Here is a 22,261-nt window from a genome sequence, read left to right on the forward strand (position 1 = left end):
AGCTACCCGGGGATCTTAAAGATGCTCCTAGGCAGGTTTGTTAAGACCCTTACGTGTGAATGGCCTGAATCATGCCAAAGGGATCCCATGGCAGACTGCTGGTGGAGGACCCAGGGCAGCTCAGCACTCCTTCAGCAGCTTCAGGCCAAAGGAGTTTTCATGCTTATGAGCCCCAGGAGGATTACAAAGCCCTGACCAGCAACGAGGGAGGCAATGGCAGATTCTCCACTTCCATGCACTGAAGGGCAGGAGGATTTATTTTGCATGAAAATATACCTCATACTTCTCTCTGCTTTTAAATGCTCTGACCATCTAGATTTAAAGAAACTTATCAGCACATTTTGAAAGACAACCCTAATGACAATACTCAGAATTACCAGTAAGGACTAAGATGCCTATTGGTTACTGAGTCAGCATCAAGGCTTTTGTCATCCTGCCCATGAACAGAATCTACAGGAAAGAGTTATTAAGTTTTTTAATTAATCCTACTTCATGTTTCTAAGAAAGAAATACATTTTTAACATCAAACATATGAACATGTTCATCAGGGAGTTGTGTCTCCTTCCTTATTTTAAAAAACACAGATTCTGATAAAATAAAATGTGCACTGTGCCTGGTATGCTGTCAGAAACTTTTCTTTGAGGCTCTCACTGTTTCAATCAGGTGTACAAAACGTTAGCAGCTGTGGGTTGTTTCAGATAATATACCACTGGATTGAAGTTGAAATGAAAGTACTTTTCAAGTTGTTATTTTCCATTGCTCCTTGGCTTCTTGTATCCCCTGGCATTTGAGGCAAGAAGTGCTGTGAAACTGCTGTCCATGCTGGTGTCTGACTGTGCATGGAAAAACCTTACGAGAGGTAGGCTATGCTAGCATGGACAAAGCACCAGCCTTCACCTTCAGCAAGAATTAGGGTGGTTTCTCCGCTTGCCAGGGCACAAGCACTAAAATGACAAGAGAATATGTAGTTTTAGGGGTCAGCAAATGTTTCATAGGCTTTGGCTCACTTGGTAACACACGAGAGCTACAAACAACCCTGTTTTTCCTAGAATTTCCTAGAATTTGATGATCATGTACTGGCTGACATCAACTCATAATATACCATTTCCCCTGTGAAATAAAACTCCCTGCGATTCAAGTCATCAAGTGTGAAATGGTACGTTAGTCCTTGCTTTTTTCTGCTTCCGATTTGCTTTGGCTACAGCACAAGGAAAACTCAAACATTTGCTTAAGTTTCACCATCTTCAGTGCCCTGAAGCGTTGGCCTAAATAACTACGCTTTTTTTTTTTGTTTTTATTCCTGTTAGGCACTGTAAGAACTCCTTGAAAAACATAACTGCTTTCAGTATGGAGACATACAGCACTAGTATAACTAGAGCAAATTTTCAGTTCTTGAAGCACTACAATGGTACAAATAAATCTCGTTGAATATTGTACTGCAATATTTTATATATATATATACACACACACATGTATGTATATCTATATACGTGTGCATACACATAGACATGATTTAAAGAAGCACCTAGAAGTTCCATGTGCCCAACTACAATTTGTAACTTTCTGGAAACCATTTGTGCTTTCAGTTAGTAATTTTCAAGGTAATTAGCAGATTATTCGTAAAGCTAAATAGTAAAAAAAAATAAAATCCTTCCACCAATTGGCTCTTGCAGTATAAACACACAAACATGAATGTGTCATTGTTACCCAGAACTACTGAGGTTCCTTTTTAAGCGTCAAGCTATTCCTGCATCAAACCAGTTATGCCACAAGCTGTGAGAAGCTGGCACAATATGCTTTCTACATATGCGTAATTTTTTTTACCCATTAGGAGGAAGAAAGGTCCATGTACAGTGGGTGCACTTCCACACCAAAAAAACTTCTCACAAATTAACACAGACATAATCTTTACTTTAAGCTTATTTTCTGTTCTCAACTCTGTTAAAAATGGTTTGCCAGGCTAGACTACTATGATGGGGATTATAAAATGGTCTCTGTGCTTGGAAGCACTTTAAATCTACAAGCCGTGTTTCTAGTGCCGCTTTGTACTCAAACCCCAAAACTAGTGATGATTTTATGAGTTGCTATAGTCCAGACAACTCAGGTACTTTTCAATTAAATTATTCCTTGGGGAGAGTACTGTGAAAATTCCCGTACAATTACAGGTATGTGCAACTAAAATGCAATTCTACTGCACAGTAGCTTTACAATTGCCAGTGCAATTTATGTAGGTATTAAACAAGCATGCTCTGGAGGGGCTGGGGGGTGAAGTACTACAAACAGGAGGTTACATGTAAAACTACTTGTAGTGAGCGAGATCAGATAAATAAGACATAATGTTAAATTTCTGATGTGCCTTCTCCTCTGGCAAGGTTCAGTGTTCAACTGTAAAGCACAAAATCTGACAACTCAGTCAATCTTTGTAGAACAGTTTTTATAGCAAACGGGGCCCAACACATTTTTACTGCCAAGTTAAAGAGCAAATGAGAAAATTGACAGAATTATAAGGGAAATGCACTCATAAAGGAGGAAAAGGAAGAAAAACAGACAATGCAGAGGAAAGCTATGAGAAGAAATGTGATTAAAAAAAAAAGCCTTCATGTATTTTCCTGTCACACCACAGCCCCATCAGCTATTTTTAACTGAATCTTACTTTCCTCTATAAGCGGCCTTTTAACTTTAGATGTAATTTTGTTTTAAGCATCACTTTAATTTCATTTTGTGAATGCAATATTTTTGTATTTGGGTTACAAGTTCGTTTAGGATGGAGTTAAAAAGAGGACTAAGCAGAGGAGGTTATCAAGATAGAGAACTAAGCAGGGGACGTTATCGTGATACGTGTCCTTGTGAAAACCATAGAAAAGGCTTGTTACAGGAGAATCCCCATCATTTTGCTCCATCTAAGGATGGTTACAAGATTACAGCCTAGGAGCAGTGGGAATCTCAAACCTCTGAAAAAGTAAGATGCTCAGGTGCTGTGTTGGCTTGTCTAGCACAGCCTTGCAGAAACAGCTACAGGACTTCGAAAGAACCCCAGTCACATGCTTGGGGGCCTGTGCTCCTTGCAAACACTTAACTAACGCTCCTTTCTCACTGGCCCATCTGCACTGAAAAAGTAAAACAAAGCAGGTAACTCCTGTAAGGCAAACAGGGGCTGGGATTTCCAGGGTCCATAAAGACTCCAGTTTTGCCTAGAAGACAAATAAAAAGGACGCCATGGCCTCCCTTTTAAGAGAAATAGCCATCAAGCCTGGGCCAACTCTCATTCTTCTTTCAGGGTCCAGCCAAAGTGCAGAGCAGGTAAACACACAGCTAGATTTAAATAAATGGCATATAACAAAAAGGTACAAAGGAGAAAAGTAAAGACACTCTTGGTGGATCAAAGATAAAAATGAAACAACTTAAATAGAAAAGCTCTGCCTGGAAACACTTGTCCTGTTTAGATCTCTTAGGCACAAGCTATCTTACCCTTCTTTTCTGCACACCTATTCCACTTCCCCTCCTGACTCTTGACCCTGTGTAACACCTAGGTGCTAGAGCCCCCTCTGCAATCCTACAGGATGCTGTTGTTTATCTCCAATGGTAAATGTGAGAAACTAATCCATCACTGGAAGTTACTTATTGCCACTGCTTTAGCAGAATTCCATGAAAACTGATTAAGAAAAAAGGAATAACAAGAGTTACAGCAGTCTGCCGACAGTACCTCAGCAGATGAGATCTCCAGCTGGTTCGGCACATCCAGATAGTTACTTCCACACAATCCAGGTGTACTTGGAAATCACTGAGCCACCAATTTGTGCAGGTTTGATTAAGATAATATTCTTGGTTTTCATAATTTCAAGCTGTTTGATTCGGGGCTATATGTTATTTGCCGTGCAGTCATACCCAAGACAGGCCAGCAGCACCACGGCTGCGCACGCAATATGAGATTACCTTTGTTCCACAAATCCTCCCCAATGTTCTGGAAATGTAATTCTTTTGGTTTGGTTTGGTTTGGTTTTGTCAGTGAGTAACCTAGATAATACATATTCTTGCCTCTCCGAGGAAACCAGATGGCCACATGACAACACATAACTGCAAGAAAAAGGACATTTATTTCTGAAGCACTTAGCCAAGCCCAGTGGCAAGCACTTGAGCATTTTTCACTCTGGATTACTGGAAGTGAGAGCTGAGTATGTATGAGGTTAAGGTCTGTCTCCCTAGAAGGGCAATGTGGCTTCTAGCTCTGGAAAAACATCTTTTAACTGTTGCTGGGAACAAATCCCACCTGTGCTAAGAAAACTCCTGTAAGAAATAATTGCACTGTTACTTATTATTTTTCATTGTTATTGGAAATCTCCTACTGTAGCTTTATTCCTTAAAGCAGAAACTAGAAACTACCACAGATTTTGCTTATTATTCATGCTCGATCATGATTTCAGCCAAAAGCTCATGTTAGAATCTCATACGTTGTCTAAGCACACACACATATTACAGTTAACTCACGTTAATCAACTGTTTTGTAGAATGTCATTAATTTTTAAAAAACTACTACTTATGTATTTAGTTATTTTTAGAAGAACACCCAAAAGGTTATGGTAGAACAGGTGCCTCAGACTGCTAAATGCTGGGCAAACATACGTATATATTAATTACATATTAATAATTATATACTAATTGGCATGCAGGTTTAATAAAGGCCCCCAAACCTGCAATTAGATGGAACCATTCTGGCTTCAATAATTATAAAGAAAGTTCTCTTTTGTCATCTGCACAGATATGTGAAATCCTGGCACCGGAGAAGTCCCTCAGTTTTGTCACAGACCACAGTTGTCTCAAGGTATTTTCTCATATCTTGCAGGCCTGAAATATCGAATGCATTCAAACAAACTTTCATTATATTGGAGAGCAGAATTTGGTCTTCATTTTGCAAAGTATAGCTTAGTTATTTGCCCATATTCTTTATATGAGAGTGGGTCTATATATCTAATTTTTGCTAAGAACACAGCATACAAGTTCTTTGGTCTCTGAACAGGCAATGAAGCAAGTAGAAAATTCTATTTGATCAACTAATGAGATGGTTCCTCAGAACTCTGAAAGTGTGTTTTTTCAAGCTGCAGTAAAACTTGGTTGATTCGTGCTTTACTATGCTAGACACCCCGTAAGTCAAACACACAAAAATGTAGCACTCACAGCCCACTTCTGAGCAATGAGTTAGTAAAAGAGACCTGAGATTTGATCTCATATTTCTACTTTTCATTATTTTTTCAGTTACATCTGCATGATACTACACTACATTAACAGAAGGTGCAGTTAATTAAACCTCATCATTTACAACACGCCAACACAGGTGAAGAGTTCTTGAAGTGAGTGGCTGAAGTCAGGCTTTGGTGAATACTTAAATTCTTGAGCCTGCAACTCTGCAAGTGTAGAATACTTCATTCCAGTCTGACGAAACGATTGCTATGTGCTCAAAGCCAGGCAATCACCTACTCAGTGAGTTTTAGGTGCTTAACATTAAACATGTGCTTAAGTACGCGTGACCTGAATTTGTAGCACGATCTCCCAAAAGCCATCAACATTTACCTGTTTCCACTGACTTGTCCTGACTCTCCAGTCTAACTACAAGCACCTCTAAAATCTTAATTGAAAAATACTTTGCAGTGAGCTATCCTTAAAGAAGCTCACCACAAAAGAGCAAGCTCTCTCCAGCTGTAGCAGTACCGAGCCAACCTGCAGTGCCCAAAGAAAAAGCTGTTGCAGATTATCAAACGAATAACAGATTTAATGGTTCACAGTCTACTCTGATTCAACCTAACATGAAGTTCAGAAATGCCACCTGCTGACAGAAGCCAAAGAGATTCTGATATAAATAGCAGTTCTGCTACAAATTCAGATTTATTTGGCTACATATTAATGGCACGTACATAAGCCAAAAAACCTTGAGCACCTAACTCCTCTCAGTCCTCAGTTCATGTGTGTGTGGGACACATCCTGTTACTTTACATTTCTACTGCACTATTTAAACTTACAAAGTAGCTTAGCTTAGCAGATCTCCTTTTCTTGCTGGATTCTGTTTAACATGCTGCTACAGCACTCTGCGTAACAGCTGTCTGTGCCATATGATTACTTCATTGCTGAAAGCATAACATATGGAAACTGCGCTGAATTATTAGCTGCTTTGATACCTATGAAGAGGAATGAGCTTTAGCATTACAAGACAATCCATTTTTAAACAAGTTAAAGTTACAAAAATTAAACACACATTTAGAATCCAAACCATATTAGTTTCCAGCACGCCTGTTACTGTATTTCAATGTCCAATTCCAATGGCTGGTTACTATTGTGTTTTGGATTGGTATTACCAGCAAACAATGGGTGGTTTTCTTTCAGCTTTTGCATTTTTGGAAAACAAAAGGGAATAGAGTCAAGAGAAGGCCCTTGGGACTCCTTCATGAGTTATCCATGAATGAAAATGCTATACAGCAGAATTCTAGGTACGGTACTTCACGTCATCAAGCTAACATTACTTGAGACAAGCTTTATTGGGATCAAACTGCTCAAACACAGTGTTTTGCTTCCCAAAACCAAAGGTCCCACAACAGACAAGTCTTTAATGGACCAGAAGAAAGGTGGATCCTTACAGATTTATTTCTGAGTCCCAACTGCCTTTGGCAGGAGCAGAAAGGAGATATTTAGTTGTAATACATAGACTTCCCTCCCCGGGAAGGTGGGGTTCTCCACCCATAGAGGGAACAACACAACTTTAAAACTTTATTTCATCAGTAGCAAGAAATCTTGTTAACGCAAGAAGGAAGCTGTAATTTTTTTGGTCACTGTTTTTCCAGTAGTTGCATTTGAATTCTGAACAAAATACAGCTGAACAAGAGAAAACATTAATAGTCTGAGTTACAGGAATCTACTAATTTTACTGAATAAAAGTTTATATGTACACACTATTTTAATCTTAGAAGATACTCCCTAATGCTGTAAATGGGACATGATTCTCTCTAGTTTAGTTTAACTAAACCTAAAATAAGCATAAACATATTTTAAATCATTGTAGGTATTTAAGAATGCAGTCACACTAGGTATCAAAAGTACTTCAAAAGTACAACAGGATCTGAAAATACACACTAGGTGAAAACTGACTTTTTATTTTTTTATTTAAAATACATTGAATTTTACCTTCTGTCTTTAAATCACATATTATATGAAATCATGGTTCAGCACCAGGATAATTATTAGAAAAAAATTTGCCCATTTCATGTGGTATGTTCTGACTGGCTGAAACGGTGCAGCCTTAGGATTACTGACACAGCTACAAAGTTATCTTGATTTCATTTTAATATGCTCTATATATCCAAAAAACTACTCAGTTACTATAGAACTACTAAATCATTACTCAACTGGTATCCTCAGACAGTAAACATAATGGTTTATATACATCAATAGTACTAACTTGAAAGCCTCATAGTCATATTTAATTTTAAGTTTTAAATATTGCTGTACTGAATTTTTAGGCAAATTGGATTACAGTATCACTATTTAGATCTTAGATTCCTGAAAGGTTAAGGACAATCATACAAAGTACTTTTTACTCCAATTTAAAATTAGTTATTGTCATGTTTTAATAGAAAGAGAAAAAGAAAATAGTAAAGTTAGGTATTTTCTGTGGGTAGAAAACGGGGTCATGTTTATAAATACTGAGCTTGGGCTAGCGGAGATTTCAAGGAAGTTTGCCATATTAAGGAAAGGTAAAACCTTTCAAATGCAGTTAATCAAACATGACCACACAAATATGACTCCCCACAATGGCATTTATCCTACTAATACGATAAACCAATAGTTCATCACCTACTTAAACGACCGCTGCAGATCAAAATGAGTCTTGCCAATTCTCTCATGGGGTCAGCTATGACCACCCATGAAAACTTCACTCTTTCATCTCCTTTATAAGTGGAAGGACTGACAGATGGCTGCAGCTGTTCCAGCCAATCATAGCATCCTTAACGCTCGCTGCCAGGACCGGCTGCCATCCGTTGCCCAACACGATCAGGCAGTAAGTAGGTCTATAAACTTATTAGAACAGCATAAACTTGTAATCTATTAAAATCAAAATAAACAGGAAAGGAAGCCTGAGAGCCAGTTTCTTCAGAGAAAAATGCTAATTATGAGGTTTTCAAATAGTCCAGCTTTTTTGGGGGTTGGGCAAGGCTTAGGGTCGAGGCATTAAAAAGCCAGTTGGTAGTATTAAACTCTTGCTTTATGATTTATAGGGCGGCCAAAAACTCACTCCAGGCTGAAATTTACTATCCCAGGCCTAGAATAGTTAAAAAAAAAAAAGTCATAAATATGGAAGAAAAACCAAACAAACACAAAACAGTGGTTTCAGGTGATTTTTGGCACTCCTTCAATGCAAAAGTGGCTTTATTCGTTTACAATTTTTTTTTAAGTCTGAGATTCATTACTATGAATTACTTTTCTAACTAAAATTGGGATTGGGTTATTTTAATGCTAAGTTACTATCACTGTATCTTTTTTAAAGCTTTTCAGTATGAAGAGTTATCATAGTTTTCAAAGGAATGTCAATGGTTTGACTTACGGTTAAAAGCCAGGAAGTCAGGGGTGGAAATTTCATCTGTGAGCCACACAGATATACGAAACCATTTAAGAAATTAACAGTGTATGTTAAAGATGCAACATCAGCTCCATTTTTATCCATAACTAGACTTCATTAGTTTTGTGGGTTCAAAACTGACATTTAAAAATAAAGGGAACTTAAGTTTTTGTGACTTAATTGGGCACTCCTTAAATAAAGAGATATTTAAATGTTTGCAGAACCTTAATGTCTTTCCAAAATAAGCCTTGGGCTACTCAGCTATACTTTCCTATCACCTCAAGGAGTCTGTACTGCTGATGGAAGCCATTTCTTCTGCTAAATCCTGCCTGTGAACTCTAACAAGAGCTTTTAAGCATACTAAACAAAGTCTCCTGGGAGACACTACTGTTAAAACAAAAACTGGAACCAATTTTTAAAGTGAACTTTCTGCAATCATTAGAGGATGCAGATCTTCAGAAGATGAGGAAACTTGTTAGAGGAGAGGGAACAAAAAGCCAAATGTAAGCAGAGAGCACATGCCAGTCACTCCTGAGGGAACAGAGGTGAGGTATAGAAATTGACTGCTGCATTTCTACTTCCCACCAAAACCACAAACAGGCTGTTTCAGGGGACTAACACAAACAATCTGTAGATAAATACGTCTACCTCATTACTTGAGAAGAGTGTTAAAGAGCACACTTCTTGACTGAATATTTCTGGTTCTACATGAATAATCTCATTCATGCAGAAGAAGGTGCTGTACATTCGCATGGAACGTTTGCAGCATGTACGTGTGTCAACCTGGAAGCCGCTCAGTTCTGTCTGCAAATCTGGTCTGTAGTCTTCTGGCGTGGATTTTTACTGCAAAACTTAACAAACATTCTCTGCGGCCAAATGACCTTGAACTGTTTCTTACCAAATTTCACAAGTGAAGTGAGTTTGAGTCTGGTGAATACCTGGATGAGACATCATTATATTAAATTACACTTCAGTGAAAAATGACAACAGTAGCTTAACCAGCACCAGGAAATGGTGGGACTTAGCTGTAAGGACATGCACAAAGGCGACTGGGATTCAGGCAACTGCTGGCTCCACTCAAGACTACCGCATCTAGCAAAGCCAAGGTAAGTAGCATACCTAAGGGGAGGACAGCACATGGAAAATGGGACCCAAAAGATTAGTGAGGTTCTTCCTTTCTGCCTCAAATGGGAATGGCAAACAGCCATATAGGACAGACACTCTGCTAAGAGACATGCATATTGACACGTCAGCTCACCAGCCTGTAAGGCGTGCCTTCTCTCTGGCACCGAAACCTGCACCATCCTGGAGTTACACCTTGTGCAGTAGCAGTAATGGCAGGCACACTGCTCAAGTTTCATGCCCTAAAAAAGTACTGAACTGAGATGGGAGATAATAAAAGAGAAACGGCCATCCCGAATGGTTCATTAATAAATTGGGTCAAATCAATCCCATTTTACTTTTGACAAAGTATAGTTCTAACGGGGGATGAGGACAATGATTATATTTGGATCATGATCAATACGTAACATCAACTCAGGTGACGCCCTTTCAAGAAACCTGAGGAAAAACAGTCTCTTTATTTACTGAAGTTACCACGACATAAATGTTTACCTGTATTCAAGGACGAGTTAACAAGAATTTTCTTGGAGTACAAATCAAACAGGATTGCACAGAAGGCATAAAGCAATAGTCTTGATTATCACTGGGTGCAGTGGAGGGTACGCCTGTAGGGCTTGAAAGTTGTGTAGGCACTGCAAGGCTGAAATGCAGGACGGTTTACATACTCTAAATTGCTTCTCTGAAACAGGTCTTGCCTAACCATCCTTGGTTTATCACCTTGCTAGTCAACTGCTATATATACTTGCACTTGAGAGGAAAAGATTTGCATCAGCCAATAACAGGTACGTGTGCTGCCTACCTAAAATTTGTCTGCTGGCCTTCCTGGGCTCCCTCTGCAGGCACTGCACCAATGGAAAGAGAAACTCAGCCGCTGCAGGACTTGGAGCACCTCATTTATGTAAGTAAGTTATGAACATTACAGAGAACAAAATCCTATGCCAAACAATCATGGCGAAAAATTCTGTAGTTGTCAGAAAAATATCAACACTTATTTTAGCTCCAGAGAAACTTCTAATATTGTAAAAATTGAAATACTGGGGCGAGGCTGATGAAATGCAACTCAGTTGATAGTTGATACTTAATAAAGAAAAACCTTCAAGAAAGAATACATGGCTGTTGCTACCAGGCTATTACAAACGCTAACCTTGGAACAGGACTCCAACGGGGAACTTGGAATAGAGGTTGCAGAAAGCGTAAGATGGTATTATTTATAACCTGGCAGGCAGGACTTCCAGAAACTCAGTTCGCCAAAACAAGCTGATTCTCCTAGCTACAGGTAAAATAACATTCTGAGTAACTTAAAAAGTTCGAAAAATACATAAATAATAAAAATATTTCAGCAGCCAGATATCGGCCTTTTTTCTGTAGTATTTGATTCAACATGTTTCAGTGAGTACATCGCTAACCAATGTTTCTAACAGATGTGCACGTTATACTACCTGACCACATAATAAATTAACCTTCCTAAAAAAGTAAACCAAAAGAAAGTAGAAATTCCTTGACATCTGTAGGATGTCAAGGAAATTAATCAGTTTGTTTCAAATAGGAGATAATTAACTTCTAAAATTTTTTGTATTATATTACAACTTTATCATCTAGCTGTTCTCAACATGCTTTCCTTTTACATATCCATCGACACACTGAACAACAAATTCCTTTCAGAACTTCCAGACAGTGTCACAAAGACCACTACAATTTTTCCATTTAATTATTAATAGTAAAACATTAAATAGCTTATATAAAACACGTGGCACAGCAGTTTATCAAAGCAAGAATGCTCATGTGATTTCCTATTAAGAATATGTTTGGCCTATTTATTACAGAACAGAATAGACTTATTATTACACACAAGTAGCTTTTTATTAGGAGATATTGGTATTTAATCTGAAGCGTATCAGAATTATCTGACTAGATCTCTACCTGATGTAAACCAGACTGACTTGGGCCTCTATATATATGGTTCAGCACTGCAAGTAGTTTTCAGTTTCTCTAATCATTGCAAAAAGATTCCCAGGAATTTTATACCTGGGAAAACCACCAGAACATTTCTTTTTCAAGAAAACACAGATCACTTTCTTCATGCATTACTTTTTTTGATAGTGTCCTAATGAAAGTCATGTCTACATGATGACAGTAGCTGAACATTCCTCTTGTCCACTCAATTATCTATGAATTCAACCCCCTTAAACAAACAAATAAAAAGATGGGGTGGGGGTGTGGGGAGAAGCTGTAGGGGCAGACATTCCAACCACTTCTATCTTCAGCTGGCACTCCTAGTAATACATCAGCGGTCTTTTGCAGATTTGGTATTTCTGGTAGGTTAGTTTCTTAATGTAGTAATTTCAGCCGTAAGTTTTAAAGTTAGTGTCCTCATGTGCTTTAGCAAAGAGTTTGGAAATAAATGCCCAAACACATGTTAAGAGATTGGAAACAAAATGCAAATAAAAGAACTCAAAGATTTTCTGTTTTATTTTTAGGTGTTCTTCTTCCCAATGCCTCAGTATATGTATTGCTCTCAAAATGCCATATAGCAAAATTGCTAGTTTATTTGAGATAAAGCAAACAGTAGGTGCTTACCTGTAGGAGTACTACTGCGAAACGAAGAGGAGGGAGTGATTGGAGGGGTGACTGGAGGAGTAAGGCTTCCACTGCTGTGGCGAGGTGGAGTAGATACATTCCCACGGGACACTGTGCTTGACAAAGTCAAAGAGAGTTTCGGCTGAATCTTTTTCTTCAAAGACTCCTGCTCACGTCGAGCTGCATCGGTCATAAATCTAGAACAAAGACAGTCATGAGGATGAGAGGCTTAAAACACTATCTGCAAGCAAGCTTTACATAAAGATAAAGTAAGTATTTTTCACCCTCTATGACCAACTGGAGCTTCAAACTTATCCGTAAGTTCCTCTGCAACACAGGGGTTTCAAGAATACAAAATTCTCCATCAACAGCTTTCTTCTATCATTCAAAATCTGGGCCGTTTACTTCTGATTTTGAGAGAACTTAGGTTAGACATTTGCACCATGTGCAAACACTTAAGTTTTTTTTAAACTCCCAGAAGACACCAGCATTGCACACAATATTATAACAACTATACACAATCCTTTCCAATAACTACACTCAACCCCTTCCAGTAGCTGAGTAGCTATAACAGATAAAAATGCTAGTGGCAAATGTGTTGACTCTGAAGGTCAGAGGAACAGTATGAATTGCCTCATGTAGATACATCATTTCCAACTTGGGATAATCCTTTTTCTAAAGGTTTAGACAATGTTGCCTGACATAAAAGATGTCCAATTAAAGTGCAATTCCTCAAACTGGAGTTCACAAATCTTGAAAATCAAATGAGGTCTCTCCGGAGAGCTTTGGGACATGCTGCTGAAGGCCTAATGCAACTCAAGGTTCGTCTCTCTGGGATGCTGAGATGAAATTCCACACGTGTGGTACAAGCTGTGCACTGGTAGTGCAGTAATGCCAGCAGTGCAACTTTCTGCATGGGATCTCTCACCTGGCATAAAGAGGGTTTTTTCACTTTTATTCTGATTCCTTCAAAAAAGAACAACTGAAGTGAAAAAGGCCTATTCCAAGTGCCCACACAGACTTACACCAGAACACCTGACACTGCTTTATGCTGACATTCAAAGAAAGTGGCACTGCTGGCACCCATATTAACCCTCACTTGAAAAGACTGGGGTTCCCCCACAACAGCATCTCTGCAACTCACACTTGACGAACGTAGCACTCAAGCAATACTTTAATCCTTTGTCTTTCTTCTTCGCTGCATACAGAGACATCTTAAAGGATTTCTAAGAAGACAGGCTAAAGTTAATCACCTTCTGTCCTTCATGCTAAAGTACAAACTACCCTGACAGTGAGTAAAACAGAGTAAGAAGTTAAGTTACACTCAGATATTTGTCTGACCAGGTTAAAGTAAATCAGATTTTAGGCAAGACACCAGCTTTACATGGTGAGCTCTTACAACCTTGGCAAACCATGAAAGGTGCATTCAGAGAGGTGAGAATATGGTGCAGTCAGTACGCTGCACTCACCTCAGAGCCAGCTGTCGCCCTGAAACTCACATCTGCAATCCAGTCAGGAAATGGAGTGACAAAAATTACCAGCAATTATTTGTATTGCACTAAGCAAGAGTGACCTGGCTTGCTCTCAATAGTCATGCTCTCCTCCGAGGATCCTAGGAAAGAGAATGAGGCAGACTCAGGGATAGAAGCAGCCACAGAGAACACGTGGAGGAAATAAAGAAGATGCTGAGTTGTATTGAGTGTAGGTGGTAAGGTTTTGGTAGCAGAGAGGGCTGCAGGGCGAGAAGATTTCAGGGGCTACTTTGTGCCAGACACAGCTGGTTTCAGCCAGCTCCACAATGGACCACCACAGGATGGAGCTAAGCCCATCAGTGAAGCTGGTGGCACCTCAGTGAGAACATATTTTAGGAGGGGTCAAAGATGAGGAAGGGTGAGAAGAGGAAACTACAGAGGGAATAAAAGAATAACAAGGCCAGTGGAGATGGAGGTGCTGCATGGTGGAAAGCAGTACAACCCTGGAGGCACTGCAGCTGTGCATGACCAACATCAGAGCACTGGAAAAGAGTGAACAAGCAAGGGGCAACAGAGGGAAACCACTACCACCCTGACCCCAACTCCTGCACCAGTTGTTGCGTCACCGAAGGAACTGAGCATGGCCTGCAGCAGTAGCGGGGGAAGAGAGGTATCTAAAGTGAAGTGAGCCTGGGAGCGAAGGTGACCCTGGGAAAGGAGAAGGAAATGTGGCTCTTTTCCCTCTAAGTGTTTTAGGGTTTCTATTTTGTTTCTCAATAACCAAGACCTTGATCAGTAATTAAATAGTTACGCTAGCTGGCAATAAATTAAGTGAATTTCCCCAGGTGGAGTCTTTTTTGTCTGTGACAGTACTTGGTAAGTGACACCCCTTTATTTCAGCCCATGAGTTTTCTCACTCCTGCTCCTCCTGTTTTCTCTTCGATCCTGCTGGGGTCAGGGATGCAGGGGTCAGTGAGCCAGCAGCTATATAAGTACCTGGCTGCTAGCTGGGGCCAACCCATCACTCTACTGAATTTTTTGTCATGTGACAATTGTATTTGCTATGTGACCAGACTGCCTGTCATGCGACTTGACATTCTTTATCGTATGAGAAGACATGGAAGCAGCCCCTGATGTATATCCAGAATCTGACAGAGGACTGGGACATCCACCTTTAGCTCCTGAGGAAGAGCAGCAGAGCCTGAGGAGAGGGAGGCAGACAGAACACTGCCACACCAGTCAACTGGTTCACAGTTTATATCCTGCCCATCATATGAAGGAACAGGCCACAGGCTGGCTGGACAAACTGATTCTGCAGACTGTAGTACCACAACAATTACACTGAGCACGGCCATCGGGACATACTGGGTCTCACAGCAATACATGGTGTCTGCCACAGCATCTGCAACATGTTGCCATGGGACAGTTTCTTCTCTGGGCCTCAACCAACAGTTTAAATTAATATGAATCACTATATTAGTTTAGGCTCCATAGAAACCCAACATTTTGTGACTGCTGGCAACACATGGGATGTTTGGGTGGAAGCTGGGTAGATTCTGCTGGCTGTGAGTCCAGACCTGACTGCACTTACAGAGAGAACTCTCAGAAAAAACAGCTCTTGTGGAACAGTAAGGGGTGCATACGGAAGAGAGGAAGAAAAAAATGGGCTTGCAGGCATCTGTGCCAAATATGAAAGAAAAATTTGGCTTAGATATCAGAAAAACAACTCTTTTGAAAAAGAGATTTGTGTATTTTAACACAGCCTCAAAACACTCTGGCATAAAATTTTAAGTACCATTAAAGCACTGAAGATGTATCCTGCCCATCCATACGACCAAGGCATTAGTAACAGAATCTTTGCCACGATACGCAACATCAACGCACAATACGCAGACATTAATAAACAGGTATATGACATGACAACTTATCTCCTTTGAACAGACACAATACATCATGTCAAACCCAGGTATGGCATTTGTATGAAGTTAGTATTTAAAAGCATACATCCATAGTAACAGTTCAGTTTTAGACTTCTCTCCTCTAAACAAAGGTGCAAATATTATTGAGAAAACAGTCCCCAAAGAGTAGTCTAAACTTCATTCAAACAAAAAGAAGTAAAAGGATTTTAATAAAATGGGTGCTCAGTACACATTTGCTTTCCTCTAACTAGGAAACGTCTAATTCACTATTTTTGGAATTTATACTATGATGTATGCTTGCTTCTGGGTGGAAAGCTTTATTCCTTAAGAAAATGTTATGGCAACGTTGTAAATCCTTGAGAACTTGGAAGATAACCTTATGTGTGAGGTTATATTAAAAGCAGCAGTATGAACGCTGCTATTTAATAAATCCAGCCACAAACAACAATGTTAAAATAATATTGAGGTATAACAGTTCTGTTTGAAGTCCATGAAAATCAGGAAAATTTGAAGTTACAGCTGAAACTTCTCCCTGTCCTGTTAACTCGCTCTCATTTGGGCTACGCCTGTTCCAAAACCCCATTTGTTGTCTACATTATAAACCTGAAAGAAATGGAAGGCTGAGTCTGCTGAGAAGTTCGTTTCCTGATAATCTCAAGTATGGAATTAACCTTTTTAGATCCAAATAGTCCCATACATGTTAGCTGAAGCACTGGCAGTGCTATGGTTTCGAAACAGAAACTTGTTTAAATGGATTAAAACCTCCTCATTTTTCAGTATTTTAATTGAAATGTAGTATTATACTTGTGGACTAACTGCAGTGGTGTTCTTCAAAGCTTACAATACAAGCACTTTAATGATGGGTACAGAATGACATTTCCAAATAAGGCTTTAATTTTCATGTTGAAAGTATGTTATGGTTGCAACATCAAGTGTTCAGACATGAAACACGTTGGAATTAAGGTTGAATACTGGTCTCTGAATCACCCAATTGCATTACAATTTCCCCTGCCTCATTTAAATGTGCAAGATGTGTGGGAAACAGACACAAACTGTAACTAACAAAGGCTTCTGTAAGATTGCTTAGGTTAAATCCCATCTTCTTGCTTAACAGTCTCTCTCACCATCTTCAGATCTGCTTCCTTGCTGAGCAAACCCACCTCTGCTATTTTCAACTCTTACTCGCAACTCCATAACCCTGCTCCTCCAGTTTCACCAGCACATAGATTTTAGTCATCTTCCCTGTTGCTTAGGATTGTGTTTACACCCCATAAGCCTCTCTCTCAAAATCCAATATACCACATAGGCACAGTGAAACAAGGAGAATCATTCTGCTCCCAGCCATTCAGTGACCCTGTTTTGACAAGCATGGGGTTTGTGTGCTTTCTTGCAGATGGTTCATCATGTCAGCCAGGAGCCAGCTCCTGAGAAAGAAATCTCTTCTACCCCCATTTTTTCTTGTCTCACCCTTTCACCTTCCTAATAATTCAACTCCCTGCTCCAAAACACGTAGTTGCAATGATTTCTTCAAGTGCTTGCAGCAACTTTAATAAACATGAGCAAAATATAGTATTTCCCCCTCCTCTCATTCCCTGGAATGGTTCAAGTATTTTTATTGAAACTTTCCCAAGAAATTCAGCCTGAAGGAGGCACCCAGCATGGAAAATTTCAGCCCAAACAGCTTAATGTTGGCAATGTAATAAGCAACTGAAACAGTCTTATAATGGAAAGTGTTGCACAACCTTCCATATAGGTGGCAATATAATACAAACAGCGTTAGCTGTTGTTGCTAACATAAAAATTCACAGAAAAACAGAGGCAATGTTCAAATGAAAAAAAGCCTTTTCAACTCAAACCTTTGCGATGTTTTTAAGTCCCATTGCCACCAAAAGCTCTGGAATCAAGAATGAACAGAAGCAGAATATACTCTCTCAAAAATTTCCTTGAGCCATTAGGTTGTACTGTCTGTTTCAGGATCATGTGCCAGTATGACTCATATGATGATGCCAGAGTTACTTTATCATAAAACTCGTACTACACACAATCCTGAGTTTGAAGAGCTCTGGACTAATACACCCAGACTGAGGGTAAGGGTAGTTAGAAAAATGAGTTGCAAATAAAAAGCAAGTTTTTACTTGAAATCCACTTGAAAGAAAAAACCAAACAGGCTGCCCTTCAGAATGTATCTTCTTAATAATGGCCATAAGGGTATGGGTGCCCTTTCCTCCTCTTTCTCACTGTTGGTGATGCAGGAAGTTACCTCTGCTTGAACCAGATCTGTTTCTACGTCCACAGACATTTAGATAGTGTAAAAGGTGCATCACAGCTACCTTGTGGAACCTGAATATTCATTTGCTACATTTGGTTTCTTCATGATCTAGTCTCCAAAATATACACAAACAAAGGAGACGATCACTAGCCTATCGTCCTCCAGTTACGGTGCACACATACACTAGAGAGGGAATGGGGACTATTCTGAGCTTGCAAAACAAGCAGATTACACTGAGGAGATGCTCAAGCCCAGGACTGCTCCACACCACTGTCCCGTTGTTGGACACACACCAGCTTAAAAAAAATGACAGCACTAGCTGACAATAACATATATACCTTGTCCTGTACCTCACCACTGAGAAGCTGCACTAAACCACAATGGGAAAATGTAGCAGAACAGAATTAGTTCAGCTCTCTTCTCATTATCACTCAGAAATTACAGAAAAACATTCAGCTCATATTCACGTTTGCCTAATTTGGCTTATCTGTACTGGGAAAAGCCCATCGCCTTTCACTGAACATAAGAAATCATGCTGCTTAGCTTCAACCACTTGCATTTCATCAGACTGCTCCTTAGCCCCAACACTTCGCCAACTTCAACATTGATTGGAAAGAACAGAAAAAAAAATATCCATGGTGCTTTATAGCAGATTTGTGCTACCCTCTGGTTGTACTATATTTTGATGAAAAGTGGCCGAACTTACCTGACGCATGGGGCACGCACTAGCTTAACTACATACTGAAAGTCCTACATGAATTCTCCTGCCTTTTATTGCCTTTACAAGCAAAGAGAAAGCAATGTGGATTGGTTTTGCTAATCCTGGGAAGAGGAGACAACTGTTAAGTGGAACTTTTACTATGTTACGCAGAAATCTGGTGACATCTAAATGGTGGGAGTTGAGGAGTAGGCTGTCTTGTCTCCTGGGAAGGATGAACTTCACAAAACTGGGCCAAAGCAGAGACAATCAATGTCCCCAGGAATGCTCTGCCGCATTATTTATGTGATAATAAGAAAATAAATATACAAGCAAGTTTCATACCATCCATTAACTCAAATTATTTGATAAACACCCTTGAGCACTCTCACATACCATTCTTCGTAGTCAGGGAAACAGAAGTATTCTGCAGCTCTGTACAAAACTCTCTTGCTTCACAGAAGCTGTGGAGCATTTTTTTTCTTTAGAGATCTTCCATTACAGTTTTAGCAAAACCCTAAAAAGAAATGTCAGTGTAAAAAAGCCCCATTAAACTGTGTGCATAATCACACACATTCCTCCTTGCTATTTAGATTACAGAGTATTTGCATAGTGTTGAAACATAAGATTTAAAAAAACTGCCTTCTGCTTGTCTTGTTTTATCTGATTTCAAATCAAATAAAAAATCAAAAATGGGGAAGAAACAGCACAAAACTGTAATCCTCTCTCAATTTTCCTCCCAAACCTGTATCACATTTCACAACAGGCCCTAGCTATGTCAAAGAAATCATTAAAGGGCATTTCTAAGTTTCTGGAAAGAACAGTTTCAGTCTGAAACACAACACATCTAAATTGGACACATTCATCTGAGACCAGGTCTTACAAAGGAATTCAGTGCTTGTTGTCAGTATCAGTCGTACTCAGACTCAACTACTGAAAGCTTTTACTCTGTCCTAAATAAGGCATACTTATGACAAACTGATGAGTAGCTTAAAGAGACAGGACAGAATCACGTTTATTTTCAGTATTAGTCTTATGAATAAATTATTGCTGGTACAGCTCCTTCATTTCCGTCATTCAACCTGTTTTCTCAAGATGTAAGAATATTATCACCACAAAATCAGCTATAGTGTAATACACATTCTTCTGAAAATGTGCATCTTCAACAGATGTAGTAGAGATTATCAGGATGCTAGTGTACCTTAAGGTTCAAAGCAGCCTTTGCATTGCATTTCTGCCTCATCTCTGACTCTGACTCGAGTGCAACATGCAGCCATACGCATATTGCTGTCAGTAGACTCAAGGCTGCAGCCTTAGGAAATCTGTTCAATATGATCGAGAGTTCAGTGGGTTTACTGTAATTGCTTACTCTTCACGCATTCTTAAAATATACAGTAAGACACAATAAAATATCTACCAAGTAGATATTTTGTGCTTCTAGCATGGAAAACTGATACAGATCATTGAGTAATTTAATATGTAAACATATGTCAGTGGAGCTAATGGATGGTGATAGGCCAAATTATCTATTATTTCTCAAACATAATAAAAATGAAGCAGCAGTTATCTAACGATTCCAAACCATACACTTGCCTACAGTGAAACATGTGTTTATTCACTGTTGATCAACACATGCAGTGTTAAAAGTACTGGAAGGGAATTTAGTGTCTCTCTTGATCTCGGGAATACACAAACACGACCACCAGTTTGAATTATATTTCATATTAAGGTTAACATAAATCCCAAACACCGAACATAAGCCCTACCTTCCCATTTCATATGTATTTCACATATAAATTTTAATATTTTCTGTTTGGAAAAGAGGGCTTTTTTCTTCTGTCTGTTTGGTTTTTTTCCTTCTTTATTTTGTTAGCACCATGCTTACACTTATAGTACTACATCTGCTTTTCACAGAGCACCAAAGTAATCTTTAATTTAAAATAAAAACCATCTCAAACTTAATCAGTGTTGTATGTTTCTCCCACCACAAAAATCGCTTTTTACTTAGAAATGAATGCTCTGTTCTGAATATTCCAAAGAAGGATTTTTTTTTAAGGTTTTTGTTTGGTTTAAAAACAACATTGTCTTTTGGCCTTTTCTTTCTTGAATTTCCTTAGGTCATGCAGCAAATGCAAAATCCAGGACTGCATTTTACTTCATGTTTTTTAAAAACTGGCAGAAAAAATGCACACTGGATAGATAACATTAGAACAGTGATGTAATCTGGACAGATGCAGTCTTATTTTAGATATTTCATTCATAATAAAAATTCATTACTTATCCCCTGGACTGATGGCAGGGACTCAAAAAGAAGCCCACATCATCTTTCTGTGGTTGTTAAAATAAACAATGACATTTCCGTGTTTAAAAGGAACAAAATTAGAGCTCACCAAAATCAACTGAACAGAGTAACAGTAATTTCCAAAACATAAGAAACATATTGCTAGTTCTCTTCCTTTCCCCTCCCACTTCTTTACCCCTTTTTTCCACCCTATTTTGAAGTAAATGTGTGGGTTTCAGAAAGGAGCTGTAACTTATCCGCAGCTTCAAAATTCTGTAATTTCCATGGAGTGAGAGGCAATAGTTAAACATGAGATTCTTCAAGGAGGTTAATTATCAGGAAGGCAAGTGCTGTTTGGCATGACATTGTCACCTCTGTTACAAATCAACAGGAGTTTAAAAACCAGCGATAACCCTCTCAAGCACATCCGAACAAAGTGCCTCGACATGAACTTAGTTCTTACCAAACTAACTCCAGAGTTTTGCTCTTGGCAAAAAAAGGATCATTCGGGTAGCGTAAAACACTTGCAGACTTTCTCACAGTTGGAGAGATTTTCAAAACGCTGCAGCAAACCTCTGCCTTTAGTGTAACACAGCAGTTGTCATTTATGAAATCATCCTCCCTGCATTTACCAACAGGCTTATTAGGACATTCATCAGCCTTGGCTTTGCTTACGGCCATTAACGAACAAACCAGTCATCGCCTGCTGCTAACAACAGATTCTTTATGGATTATTGCTTAATTAATTGTTGAATATAACTTCATGAATCCTTACATTTCAGTTCACATCCTCGTTAATATACAAGAATAATGTAATGCCACACGGCCGTAAAATGTCAGAGACCAAAACGGGAAGGAATCTTAGCAGACATCCATAATGTGAAATATAAAAAGAGTATTTGTATATTTAAAGTATTTTTAAAAAGCACATAATTTCAAAAATGCACTCTTGACAGTTTTTAAAATTGCATCACATATATGAAACGCCCAAATTAATTTTCTTAGGATTTGGTTACTATAATGACTAAAGACGGTCTTACATGTAAGAGTACTGATGGTACCTTTTCAGTAATATTCTAACTTAACCTACCAGTTATTCAATTTAAGTATTTTAAATATTTTTATTTCACATTTTATGACTTATTAGACTCCTCTATGCTCTCACATGAACGACATGCAAAATTCTTGAAGGTAGAGTAAAAATTTAACTTTTCTTTTAGTGGGAGAAAAGTGTGGGTGGTGTTAAATTGTATTTGTCTTTTTATTTGTAGAAAGTGTAAACTTAAATATTAAATATTAAGTTAAATTTTAAACTTAAAAATTTC

The 22,261-nt window shown here is 38.8% G+C and overlaps 1 protein-coding gene across 1 annotated transcript in view; it reads right to left on the reverse strand.

Moving 5' to 3' along the window:
* The window catches only part of JAZF1 (JAZF zinc finger 1), a 31,804-nt gene extending 19,310 nt beyond the window's left edge, over positions 1-12,494 (reverse strand). The window contains exon 1 of the mRNA XM_010142300.1: positions 12,299-12,494. Within this exon, the coding sequence (XP_010140602.1) occupies positions 12,299-12,491 (193 nt within the window). The 5' untranslated portion in view covers positions 12,492-12,494. The remainder of the gene's footprint in view (positions 1-12,298) is intronic.
* Positions 12,495-22,261: the final 9,767 nt, after the last annotated feature.

The sequence above is a fragment of the Buceros rhinoceros genome, unplaced genomic scaffold (assembly GCF_000710305.1).
Source record: "Buceros rhinoceros silvestris isolate BGI_N320 unplaced genomic scaffold, ASM71030v1 scaffold5258, whole genome shotgun sequence".
In the NCBI taxonomy this organism is placed as follows: Eukaryota; Metazoa; Chordata; class Aves; order Bucerotiformes; family Bucerotidae; genus Buceros; species Buceros rhinoceros.